We start from the raw sequence: 13,701 nt of genomic DNA, 5'->3' as shown, positions 1-13,701 counted from the left end.
TCCAAATGAATTAATCCTGAGTCCAATAACCATCAAAGTCACTCCAATAGTGCTCCTTAATTACACTTTCATCCTCCTTTAACAAAATACTTCACATTCATCCAGTTTGTGACAGTAGTTGTAGCATTTTTGAGACTTTTAAACTTGAATTACCGCTGTTGCGATTCCCCCCCCGCCCCCCGTGAGTGTGTGTGTGTGTGTGTGGGGGGGGCAGCCCAATTTACCAATTGTTTTNAGTTTAATCCCTTTGTGAATTGTTTCCACTTGCGCCGTCCTTTAATTTCTTCATACAGCGGGAATCCAAATGAATGAATCCTGAGTCCAATAACCATCAAAGTCACTCCAATAGTGCTCCTTAATTACACTTTCATCCTCCTTTAACAAAATACTTCACATTCATCCAGTTTGTGACAGTAGTTGTAGCATTTTTGAGACTTTTAAACTTGAATTACCGTTGTTGCAATTTACCAATTGAATAGATGAATAGATGTTGGGATCATTTACTAGATAATTGAAAAGTCGACCACCACAGCTGTCAGGATAAATGTGAATCAACACAGCATATACAATAAATGAATAGTGCCGATGCAACCCGCAGCCATCCACGCTAACATGTGCTGCATGTCGATAGTGGATCAGCGGACAGTAGGGCAATGAAGGACACGGAGTATCTTATAACCAAACACAGGCCTCTCTGCTCCTGAGCTATTAACTCCAAATACAGTAACCTTATCCTTGTTCACCTTTCAGTACTGCAGAAAGAGAAAGACAGAGGACATAGAGACAGAGGGTGGAGGGATGAATGTAGGTCACTAGGCTAGAAGACATATGACTGAACGGCTTCTGCGATACATTTATGAGATTTTGCTGAATTGCAAGGTGGGACCTGGGAGGATCATGTTGGCTAAGCTCAAGACTAGCAGAGGGAATGCACCTTCATAGACCTGCATGTAAACTGGGTCAATCTTCAGTAAGCCCTTTCCATCAGGCCCCACTAAGAACATCAGACGAGGGGGAGGTGGGGGTTATAGGTGGGGGGTGCGGTTATGAGACGCAATAGCCCTCCACTACCAGAGAGCAGCTGCTGGTTTTTCTCAGTCAATCCACACCTCTGCACATGACTGCCTTTGGTTTAACCTTAACTTATCCAGCACTGTGCAATGTACAGTACGCTGTTAAAAGGAGAGGACGTGTGCATGCTTCAAATGTTTCTGCCGTCAGTGCTCCCCTTGAGTCTATTTTAATGATCTGATGACAGACAGACGTGAATGGTATTCAATGAATAAGCAACATAAAGTATAGATCATATTGAAGCATGGTTGAAAGTATAGCTCATTTAAAATTAAACCCTTCAAGAAGGAGGAAGAACCCTCAAAGGTCCATACTACTTCCAGAGTTAGCAGATGGCTAGCATAACCAAACAAGACCAATTACTAAAACATAGACGAACATGTAATAAATATAACAGCACAGCAACAAGACCTGGCTCAAATTCTATCCCATTGTATAACATTGATGGAGATGGATAACTGGTGGGCCATCCTTTGGAGCACATTGTCTAAAACAACTGAGTTGTTCAGAAGCGATTTAAGTGTAGTCGTTTTTATTCTATGGCAGAGGTGTGGTCAGTGTAGCTGCTGCTAAACTGAAAAGCACACTTTCAGCTTTTGCAATATATCAAAAAGGGAACTTGATGGTAACTTGGTATGCATGTTCTGACACATGGAGGTCAAGAATTTAAAAGATGCGACATGTTAATGTCTAAGGGCTGGAGCCTTTGGAAAAGACAACAGAGCAAGTGGTAAAGACAGCATTTTTTAACCACTTATCCTTTCCATGTTCAAAACAGGGTCCAGAAATATGGAAAGGTACCACAATCGCATCACAGCCTGGGGAAACTAAACTGACTCTAATAGTAAAGAACATGAAGATTCCCACCGGTTAAAAAACACTACATGAAAAGGAGCCTGGCATGTGAGCAGGCCGCTTTACTGAGCTACTCACTCCTCAATACACTTTGAATTCTGAATGGAGGCAGTGTTAGCTCTAAAGCAAACCTCTTTAGCATTCAGCCTCTAGCTCCTGACCCTCAGGACTTCCCTTAGAGGACATCCTGTTACGTACACTCACTTCATTCAGCACTGTCTCATCATAACCCCGCTGCAAGAGTACAATCCCGAAGCTTCTTGGCTACAGTCTGCCTAACCCCCATTTGCATAGGGAACGGTATGGATACATTTAGACTTACAAAAACACAAACTGCATGCATGCCTTGCTATTCGAATAACATACGACACAAGTCCTTTCCTGAACTCATGACCCCTACCAGCAGCTATAAAGTGTACAAAGTTGTTTTGCCACCAACATACAAAAAGACAAAGTAAACACAGAGATCTTCTTAGCTGCAGGCTGCGGAGGCCTTGTGGATTGAGACAGAGACACTCTGGAGAGGAATGCCTGATTAGCTATAGTACAAGGTCTTTATCAGAGAGACAGAGCGAGCTAGTGAGATAGGGAGAGAAGAAAACAACAGTTCCTACGGTAACAGCAAGCCTTTGTCTTTAAGGTCAAGACCTCTGTTGTGTTCACTCAACCAACCCTGCTCACACACTGAGAGGAAGATGGGCAAGGTCATACGTGTTTGTGCCGTTTGGGGCGGGAGTTAGGGCCCAAAAGGGGGTGAGCGGGGGTTACAATGACAAAAGACCACTAACCAAGGTCGTCATGACAATGCCACTGCAATGCCGACACACGGATCACGCTTTGAAATCGGCGGCAAAGGGGGCGGGCATGTAAAGAAAACGTAGAACGATTAGAAATGAATATCTCATCATCAAAATCAATAAACCCCATTATAGAACTTGAACATTAGCAAGTCTAGTAATCACATGGCCGGATGTAGGAGTGGGTCATAAATAATCCATACTGTCCGATGGATTTCTGCACAGTTGCTATTTAAGCATGTGCACCCAGCCCCCCATGTTTAGATCATCCATCGCAGTGAAGACCCACATTAGACAGACAGGCCGTGAAGCTGCTCTTAAGCTGAGGCAGAAAAACAGGCTCTGAACGCAGACGGCCTCCTCCACTTTCAACAGGCAAGGACACAGAACAGCGTGAGGCTAGTTTACACAGCCGTCTGAGATCTTCAAGAAAATGATCTTTAAATCCCCTACACCTTTGAGCAACACACTCTCAGAAGTTATAACTCACCAAGCAGTGCATTTTCATGTTATCGGCTCCAGTTTTATAACACAGCCTCCATGACGAACTTTTGTCTCTTAGGAAACCAATAAAGCTTTATATGCTTACCAAATCCATCAAATGATAAGGACAATGCTTGGCAGAGAGTTTGATGGCAAGAAAGCACAGATAAAGCTGGCAGAACACTAAGACATGAGAGGTGTGTATGGGCTTGTCTCAACAAGGCGTGGAGAAGAAACATTATTGAAATCACAGTAGTCCTTCCAAGTACGGGAGAACATACTTTGGCAAAGAGAGGAGACAGAGGAGGGATAAGCTATGTGCATACTAACTGTCTGTCTGTAGTACTGCCTCCAGTCTTTACTATTTGCTTTTTAAATACAAAGTTGGTAAGTATAGTTTATAGAATGTGAAAACCCAATCACGACTTAGGTAAATAAAATGCTGCTGCCCTACCTTTCTCATCCAAAAACTTGACGTTTTCGATGCAATTTTAGTCAACATGACACGCAGCTCTTTCCTCAAGTCTGTGTGATCATTCAGTGTGTGTGCATGTGTGTGTGCATGTGTGTGTGTGTATGAAAAGGCAGACACAGGTTAATGTTTAAACCACCCATCCTGTGGCCTGAGCGCTGGCAGGCCTGAAGAAGGGCCCCCAGGGGCTCTAAAGGTGGTTGGGAATATGGTCTGATGGGGCTGACCTGCCAGCTCCGCCTGTCAATTTGTTTGAAGAGTTCTCTCTATGAGCTCAGTCTGGACCAATCCCGTAGAGTAAACACTCCACGGAGCCCTTATCACTCAGAGCTGATACGCTGGCCGGCGCCCTCTTATCATTATGGACATTGAGCAAAGTACAGGGGAAGACATTGGACTTTAGCTGCAGCCTGCCACAGATGAGCCGGGTGATAGCTAACAGGTCAATCGTTATGCTATCAGGTTACTTACCCTGTCTATTCAGGGTCAATGGCAGTTATAGCAAACAGCCAATTTATCTGCTATTTTTAGACTTGAAAAGGTCAAAAACTATTGTGTTGGCAAAATCATTCTTATGAGTGAATTCAAATACATGCTAAGGTTTGTATTTGTGGATGTATTATTTCCACATTTCCAGACTCCTATTGCCTTTCTCTCATTTGGTAATAAAAAACGTAAAGCAATCTTTAGTTGCCAAATGCATCACTTTTACAATGAAATCTGCATTTGGCTTTGACAATATTACATTTGTGTTACAACGTGATGGAGATTCATTATTTACATGTAACCTAAAAATAACAAAAAAATGGTTTGTTGGAAAGAGACACTCTTTTACTGTCAGATTGTTCAAGCTACTGAAGCACAGAAATCTTGCCTGCTAAATTAATGTATGCATGATAATAAACACAGTCAGTTGCATAAGCCCAAGCGGATTTTGACCCCTGCATTGACAGCGTGTTCAGTTTCATAACAATGAAATGTTCAGACACACTCACAAGACAGACATCCACCCGCACCATTAAACCCATAGAGAAGGTGCAATGTGTCCGCGTATCATGTTATAAGAAAGGATGTGAAGTGACCACCTGACCCTTCATATGGCTCTTTATAGCCCATCATTATGTGTGTGTGTGTGTGTGTGTGTGTGTGTGTGTGTGTGTGTGTGTGTGTGTGTGTGTGTGTGTGTGTGTGTGTGTGTGTGTGTGTGTGTGTGTGTACATTGAGCTCAAACAAAGCTACATCTTTCATCTGAACTTGTTTTATATCTCGAATATTTGGGCATAGGTTTAGTTTAAGCAGATCAGGGTTTCTAAATACTATTTAAAATATGTTTAATTGGACCAGTTGCCATTATCTCCCAACTGTTTTCTTTCTCATGAGTCTGCAACAGATGTATGGCTCTTTACTTTGCCAATATACAGTATTAAGCATTTGACCCCATAAGTATTAGATAAATATAAGTTACCAATAACCTGTTAAACACTGAAGGACAATAGGTTGCATGCTGAAGCATTGAGAAAGACATTAATGAAGCAAATGACTTTTTAGAGCATATGGTAAATGTAATTGCATGGGACATATTTGTCTGCAAAAAAGTGGATTTGATCAACTTGATAAGACTATATTCTGTGTGATCTTTGCTTTGAGTCTGATGTGTCAGCAACAGTGAGGACATATAGAGAAATGTCCTCAGCTGCTATGCGACCTTGACCTGCAGTTCAGCAATGAGCTACCCCAGTGTGTTACAGCTGAATAAACAGCAGGCTCGCCCAAATCGCTAACAACGCTGTCCTTAAGCAACACATCCATTCGGTGCCAAGCGATGGCTGCTGACTGCCACTCTGCACTTATTTCCAAATCAGGCCCAAGGATTAATAAGGTCACCATTTCAAAACCTCCATGCAGTTCATCCAAACTGTACATTTCAGAAGGGATAAACTGCTGCAATCTTTTACAGATACTTTTTGTCCACTTGACAGATGTAGGGCTTGGGTAATAAGTGACAGTTACATGTAATTACACTGGTCCAACAACACAATCAAGTGCACTTATAACCTGTTTTGCCATAATTGGTTTAATTTGGTTTCATCACATCTGTATTTTCACTGCCTATTTCAGTAATCATGTACTGACACGCAACAACTGGATAGCTGAGCTGTACAATATTGTACAAACATCTAAGAAGATTGCAGTATTTAGCTATTTCTGCTGATGCAATACATGTGTGAAATGCTTTGTACTCATACCTTGTTTAAATATGGTTGTTAACAAGAGTAATTATAGGGTTCAAAAGTTTGCAGGCTTGAAAATAGACAGGCAATATTTGAATATCACTCACCACATTAGTACAGACTCATTATTTGGGAGCACATTGTGATCTACAAATAAAAATATTCCACCAGCACAATTGACATATCACGACTAATGCCAAAGAGAAGGGAATGTTCAAGACAGCATGTGCTGTTCTACCAACTCTGCCAAATAACAACACCATCGACCCCTTTGGCAACAAGTGGACATCAGAAGACAAAGATCAGTCTGAAGGCCTCTGAACGTTGACTGAAAACGAGCGCAGCGCAGCCAAGAAATATCAAACATTGTACATGCTGAGGCTTTGTTTAAGAGGAGAGTACAGGGGCTACAACATTACAGGGACAATTTAAATTCTTAACATGATGCTATCATGTGCAGGAATCCATCCATCCATCCATCTTCTCCCGCTTATCCGTGGTCGGGTCGTGGAGGTAGCAGTTCCAGCAGAGAGCCCCAAACTTTCTTTTCCCTGGCCACATCAACCAGCTCTGACTGGGGAATCCCAAGGCGCTCCCAGGCCAGCGAAGAGATATAATCCCTCCATCTGGTTCTAGGTCTACCCCTTGGTCTCTTCCCAGCTGGACGTGCCTGGAACACCTCCCTAGGGAGGCGCCCAGGTGGCATCCTAACTAGGTGCCCGAAAGCCAGAGGAATATTCTTAAATAATCCAAGGATGTCAAAGTGTAGCTTGGGGACAGCTTCTTTGCAGTTCACACTAAGAAATATGAGATTATACAAGAAAATAAGTATATAAATGTTTTATTTCAAAACATGTGAATGATCTTTATGATAAAATTCAATAATATGCAGATACAATTTTTACAAGGGGTAGATTTTAAAGTATTTGTTTAAATATCCAGTAAAGCTCTTTCTCAATAAAGACTTAAAATATATATTGTTTCCCTCATAGACACCATGGCATGTGAACACAACCACTTCACACCACAGCAAAGTTTGAAACGTTTAAATGTATATCAGTACCATCATAAAAGTTATCTTTTTTAGTAATATCTCTGCCTCACACCAGTGGGCCAGTGAAATTCCCAACACCTGTTTAAAGTGTCCCCGCACAAGATTTAGGATCACAATATTATCAGCAGACATCACATTGTATAGTGCTGGAGTGGTTTCACAAAGGCCTTATTTCCCCAGGCCCTCTGCCGCTGCATGAGAACAGCATAAACCACACCATCAATCTTTCATATTTATGTAAGTGGTTTTGTTGGAAAAAACCTCAATCTATAAACTCTCCTTTGTCCATAGCCGTGGGAAGCAGGGATGCAGCTCCCTCTGGTGGTTGTCTGAATAACTGCGTAAGAGTCCAATATAGTCAACATCTAAAGAGCCTTCTCTCTTTATTATTGGCATGACACCTATTTCATTGTAAGTGGTAAACAAAATGATTATGTTTTATCTGAGTGTAAACTGTTTTAAATTGTACATGTTTTTAATGATTAGTAATGATAGAAAACACTAAAAACACTCACAGGAGCTCATTCAGATGTGCAGGAGCTAGTTATTTGTTATCAGTGTTAATTCATGCGCAATACAGTCAACGACTCATGATGTATATGGTGAACAAATTCATTTCAAATTGATGACATTTGATGCAGATACACAACTATTTTGAGCTGTTTGGGGATTTGTTTGGACAATTTAAAGGTCCCATGTCATGCTTTTTCCGGTTATTACCCGTCCCCTTGTGTGTTGTGAAGTATTGCGAATGTGTTGTGATGTAAACGGTCACAAACCCTCACCCTGTAGCGAGTACACAGAAAAGACCTGTCTATGCTACCCCAGAACGCCTCGTTGGAGATTTTCTTTTTCAACTTTTTTCTTCAGGGAACCAAGTGACGTAAGGACGACCCCTCCGTGGATTGGTCAAATGGACCAATCCGTGGAGCCGTTACGTTACGTCCGCGGAGCCGTTACGTTAAGTCCGTGGATTGATCCAAATGGACAAGCCGTTTAGGACAGAGTGAATACACATACTATACAGAGATGCTGTATGAGAAACCAATGTGATTTTGGAAAGTTGCACAGTATAAATCTATTTTATTATACCTCAACAATGGAATTACGATCAGTAGAAATGGCCATGATGGGACCTTTAAAGGTTCAGATAAATAAATACTTCTTTAGTTTTAACTGCCTCGATGTAAAAGAATGTTGGGTTGTTAGATTATTACTAAGAGTCTGAAGCAGATATAAAGAACCACTGTCTTTGAAATGATGCCAGCTGCAGCACTTTAGAAAATGGAAAGAGCTTTCGAACACTGACAGCCAACTCTGACTCATGTTGCTGCAGCTACTGATGGACACATTAAATGTTAATGTAGTCCAACAAGTAATAAGGGGGGGTCACCTGTGTTTCAACCTAAAATGAACCCAAAAAAGGGCAAAGTTTCACATTAAAATGGTACTGCAGGGATTTAGTATTCCACCCTCATAGAGTTTGGGGAGTCATAAATGACATTTAGTCTGTAAACACTGATCTCTAAATGTTCAAATAGCATCCCCTTCTAAGGAAACCCACCTTAACTTACACCTTTTTATATCAAGTGTTTAGAAAGTTTAATTCTGCAATCAGGGGTTATTTCCTCAGACACATTTGGGAGACACAGAACAAATTATAGTGGGCCTACTGTTTTCACAGGCTGCCCGTAACGACACAAGGTAACAACATTGACAAAACCATTTAAATGACATTGCACCTTGATTTAGTTAATGCAGCAGCCGTGAAAGGGGTTTGAAGTATGTATTTAAGTCTAAATGGCACAAATCCATTTCACTACAGACAGTATAACCAACAGGTTTTCCTTTAATGTGCATTTTCCTGCCCTGGTATTCTATTTATGAAAGACCTTCAACTCACAGGGGGAAATTACCATCTCAAAGCGTCTCTTGCAAAAGCAAAAAACCTTTTTAGTTTTTACACATTTTACGAGAGTGGGTTTTAGCTATAAAAATATCCGTTTTTTGAAATACTGTCATCAGTCTTGTAGTGTTGACGGCGGGACAATACTCACAAGGTATCAACACATAGAAGGATTTTTTTTATGTCATGGGGTATTTAGGTACAACAATACGGGGCTGTACCACTCTTTCTTCACAGTTTTACCCCTTTATTATTCACATTTACTGGGAAATTATTACTTGAATGACTTTGAATACATACATTTTTTTGCATGTATATCTCCTGCTATTAGCCCTCTGTAAAAACGGATGTTAAATGCGCTTTTTCAAATTATTTTGTTTGCTGTTTTTCACCTAATTTTGATTATTCTGTGCTTTTGTAGGGCTCTTTAGCCAGGACAATGGATCATATCTGTAATTAAGCTCTGGTTTCCAGATAACAGTGGTTAATGGTTTCAACCGGTCTCCACAAGCATACTTTAGTATTGTTAGATTACCCATACAGTCATGGTTTACCTTTAAATACACTGATACCCGAATTTATATTGGCTTTCATTCAACAAGATTGCATTGCCTTTTTATGATTTCACGGACAATGTAGACATTTTAAAAGCAATTGCAGTTATAGAGTTGTTTAGTTGTAATTATAAGCGAGTGTGAAAATATTAGGGTTGCAGTAAGTAATGGTGTGAGTCAACATATACTGTAATTTTTTAGCAAGCATCCCGTAAACTTAACCCATTCCAACAAAAGCCATCTTCCCACGGCTATGCAAATACCAGCTGCCCGACTCCCTTTGAAATCCTACACACCAGCAGCATCAGAAAGACGATCAAGTCCCACTGCTCACACCTGATTGGTTGGCTTTTGTCCTCTCCAAAGCGTTCAGAGTGCGTGATAGGTTCACCATCTGTCTGTCCAGGCTAGAAGTGTTCCGTGATTGGACAGTAATGTTTACAGCACCTGGTTGGTTGACTCTACTCCGCTCCAAACTGGTGGAAGTGCGCGAATGGACAGTCCTTTCTCCGGTCAAAGTATTAACAGTGCGTATCTGATTGGCTCTCCCTCTGTCCAAACTGTTCACTGTGTTTAATTGGCTGCTTGGCTGAGTCCCAGGAGCGCCTGATTGGTTAGCCCTCCCTGTCTGTTGATTATTGAGGGTTTGCAGTTGGCTGGTCCTGTCTCTCTCTGGGAGTTTGGGCTGAGTGGAGCTACTTCTGTCTGTGTTGATAGTCTGTATCCTCTGCCTCTCCCTCTCCAGGCTGGTATCCCTGCGTACGAGTCCGCTCCTCTCTCTCTCCAGGCTGCTCTGGATCTCTGCCCTCCTGGCCAGGGCGTCTCTCAGCTGGGTGCGAAACGTCTCGATCTTCCCCTGCAGGTCCTGGAGCTCCCCCTCCCACAGGCTCGTCTGAGCGACCCTGCTCCCCAGAGGAGAGAGCACCAAGCCTGTGGAAGCCAGGGAGGAGACAGGGCCTCCGTTGGCTTGGAGGTTAATCTGCGGAGGGGCTGTAAAACCCCCCATCCCCCACCCTCCTAAACCGAGTCCAGGACGGCCCACCATCCCGGGCCGGCCGCGCACTGAGGCGGTGTGTGTGTGCAGGCGGTAGCTGTGCAGGGTTTCCAGGTCAAAGTGCACGCGTTTCTCCTTGGGCTCATGGGATGGAGAGGAGTTGCAGGTGTCTCCAGCTGTAGTGGAAGCAGGGAGGGATGTGGGAGGAGATGGGGGAGAAGGCTGATGGTGTTTCCTGTGGAGGGTGCAGTTCTCTGAGATACAAGAGGAGGGGCTAGTGAAAGAGAGGAAGATCACAGCAAAGGGCATATATCCAGTGAGATATACTGTACAGCAGTAAACATTCTCCTATAACTGAATGCAAACACACAATACTGTATTATAACATGCACATTAAGCAGGGCTATCCGACTCATATAATATCACTTGTTTTAGATTAGAAGTACTCTGGGTTAAATATAAACAAATAAGTCATGTTTTATATCTAACATGAGACTGTCAGTGCAAGATATCATAATTTTAACAAATTATTTTGTATGTTATTAAGTTAAACAAGCGAACAAACCACACTAATTGACTTGTTTTAAAGAAACAGTTAGACATTTAACAAATATGCTTATCCGCTTTCTTGCAGAGCGTTTGACAAGAAGATCGATAACAGTCTGTTCGGTAAATATTAAGCTGTCAGCAGCTTAGAACAAAAACAAGATATAACGTGTTAATTAGAGAGGTGCTGGTAGGCAGATGTTATCTCGGACAGAGCCAGGCTAGCTGTTTTCCGGTATTTTTGCTTAACTAGACAGTTGCTGGCTGTAGCTTCATATTTCCTGCACAGACATGGAAGTTATTTATCATCTTACTATCAGGAAAAAAGCAGAAAGTGTGTTTCTCAAAATGTCAAAATAGGACTTTTTCTTGAAAGAAGCTATTTCCCGCTAGACATGAATGTTGTATCTTGTTTAAATATCTCTGCATGCATCTGAACTGGCTTATTCTAGCAGTTTCAAGAAAACGGTGAAAATGAAGTGAGTAGAGGCAGATGACGTAATTTACTTTTGGTCAAGGTCCGTCAGCTCCTTCCCAACATCCTCATACGTGGTGTGGAGGGCTCTGTGAATTTTCTGGAAGTAAAGAAGAAAAGAGAACCAGCGATTATAATGTGAAATAATTTATCAGCTGTGAAATAGAGCATTTAAGATGATTACTTAGAGCTGCTAACATCCATTAGTCTAATAAGTACAAAACATCAGTGACAGCTAAAGAGGTTAGGTTTGTATTTTGTGCCTCCACTGTGACATGATTACATGCTTTAATGTTCAAAAAGGTCTATTTTTCACAGTGTGTGTAAGAGAAACTCCCTCTAACGGCCCGTCCACACGGCGGCGTGCGTTGAAGCTTCAACGCTTCTGCCCATTCACTTTGAATGGGGTGACGTCAAGCTTTTGCCGAACTGCATTGTGGGAGCGTAGCTTCACCTTTGCTCGCTTCAAAAGTTGAGCAATGTTCAACTTTTGAAGCTTCGACGGAAGCGTCAGCCAATCAAATCATATGCCAGTACAAGCTCTAGCCAATCAAACCGCGTGCTTGTGTGTCCGGAGCGGGAGGTTCATGCGATTGGTTGTTGGTCAAGTTTCAGACACGCCCGCCGGCAAGCTTCAACGCACGCCGCCGTGTGGACGCTGCGTAAAGGGAACTTTGGGATGTTATCTTCCGCAGACCATTTACATGCACACAAACCTATACAACTACAGGAAAGGGAAAAGCCCAAAAAGCACAATAGGGCCTAAAAATAATGCTGTGGTGTTCCTCTGAATGATTTAACGAAACTATTGTATATTCAGAGAGGCAGTATTTGATTAGGTTAATGTGTCAGTTGCTAAATCCCATTTTGGTTCCAAAGTGCTTTGGTTAGACTGAAAACAATCACTCCAAAGCAATTTTAAGCTAAGCCACATGAGTTGAAGTCTTTCTGATATACCTCTGGAGATATCTGAGGGAAAGGGATACTCTGGGTGTTTCTCAATGTCGAGTACGCTTGTTTGGTAGCACATGTCTGCCGAGCATCTTGCTTCAGAAGCGAGGCAAGAATACTTCCTAGGATTCGGAGAGTGGAACAGGCGAGCAAGTGTGCAGGTGTGCGTCATATGAGAAGCCCCGCCTTACATTTTCCACCACAGATTTGGGGAAATTGGTCCGTGCGCAAAGCATTGTGGGGACTTTAAGACCGCAGAGTCTACACATGTGCAGCCCCGAAATGTCTCCAAACGAAGCACGCAGGGCTCGGTAGAATTCCAAGTATGCTGGAGATTGGAACAGTCCTTCGGCGGCACTCGATGACGTAGTATGCTTGAAATAGTGGCTCTGACTCGAGATTGAGAAACACCCTCTCACTCTAGGTACATGTAGAGATTATCTTGAGGGACTCAGACGTCCTCCTCTCCGATAACGGAGTTTGGTGATGAATGCTAAAGGCTGCCTCGGAGTGGTTGCCCTTTCAGAAGGATGAAGTAAACGAATGGGAGCCGTGTTGACATCCATTGCTCCATCAAATATATTGCTACAGGTACCTCATTTGTGGAAATGGCTAGACTTTCTTAAAAAACTCAATATGACCTTTAAATCCCCAATTTCTGGTTCCTGTGAAGTACGTTGTATTAGAGGCACCAGTTCTCCAGAGCAGTGCTTCTCAAACATTTTTCAGTAATGTACCCCCTTTGAAACATCTTCTCAACCAAGTACCTCCTGACCGACCCCCAACATTTTTGATATAAAAAATATAGTGATGTTCCATCAGTGTGTGATTTAAGGGAGAGAGGAGAGAGAGGGTGGCGGGAGTCTGAGATGTCTACCCCTAGGTCGTAAAAACGGACAGACAAGCCACGACGACACATACCGCCACCAGCCTGGGACAACTGGGAACCGTCCACTTGTGTGGAAGATAGGGACCGAGTAGGAGTGGAGGCTGCGGTGTGTGTGAGACGGTCATGACCGATGTGTGGTGGGTCCACTCATGTCCGTAGCGACAAACCGGTGTACGTGTGTGATGGTGTGTGTGTGTGTGTGTGGTGGTGTGTGTGTGTGTGTGTGTGTGTGTGTGTGTGGTGTGTGCTGGATGTGGTGGTGTGTGTGTGTGTGTGTGTGTGTGGTGTGTTGTGTGTGTGTGTGGTGTGTGTGGTTATAGTCCTACAGGGGGATCGAATTCCGAGATAAATGTCCATTGATTACGGGAGATGACAAATTTTGAGTATTGTCCTGTTCTTGCCCTGATAATAAAATACAATTTT

General features: G+C 42.6%; 1 protein-coding gene across 1 annotated transcript; it reads right to left on the bottom strand.

Moving 5' to 3' along the window:
* Nucleotides 1–8,080: 8,080 nt before the first annotated feature.
* On the bottom strand, nt 8,081–13,403 carry LOC104955685 (uncharacterized). The gene is made up of 3 exons (XM_010783070.1): nt 13,311–13,403; nt 11,471–11,538; nt 8,081–10,691 (listed from the first exon to the last, which is right to left on the bottom strand). Exons 1-3 carry the CDS (start codon nt 13,401–13,403, stop codon nt 9,740–9,742), a joined length of 1,113 nt encoding a protein of 370 aa, XP_010781372.1. The 3' UTR covers nt 8,081–9,739.
* Between the last annotated feature and the right edge of the window lie 298 nt (nt 13,404–13,701).

Source organism: Notothenia coriiceps, unplaced genomic scaffold, assembly GCF_000735185.1.
Source record: "Notothenia coriiceps isolate Sejong01 unplaced genomic scaffold, NC01 NC01_scaffold00024668, whole genome shotgun sequence".
NCBI classification, from domain to species: Eukaryota; Metazoa; Chordata; class Actinopteri; order Perciformes; family Nototheniidae; genus Notothenia; species Notothenia coriiceps.
Note: the sequence above shows the minus strand (reverse complement) of the source record. Positions and strands in the feature narration are given on the sequence as shown.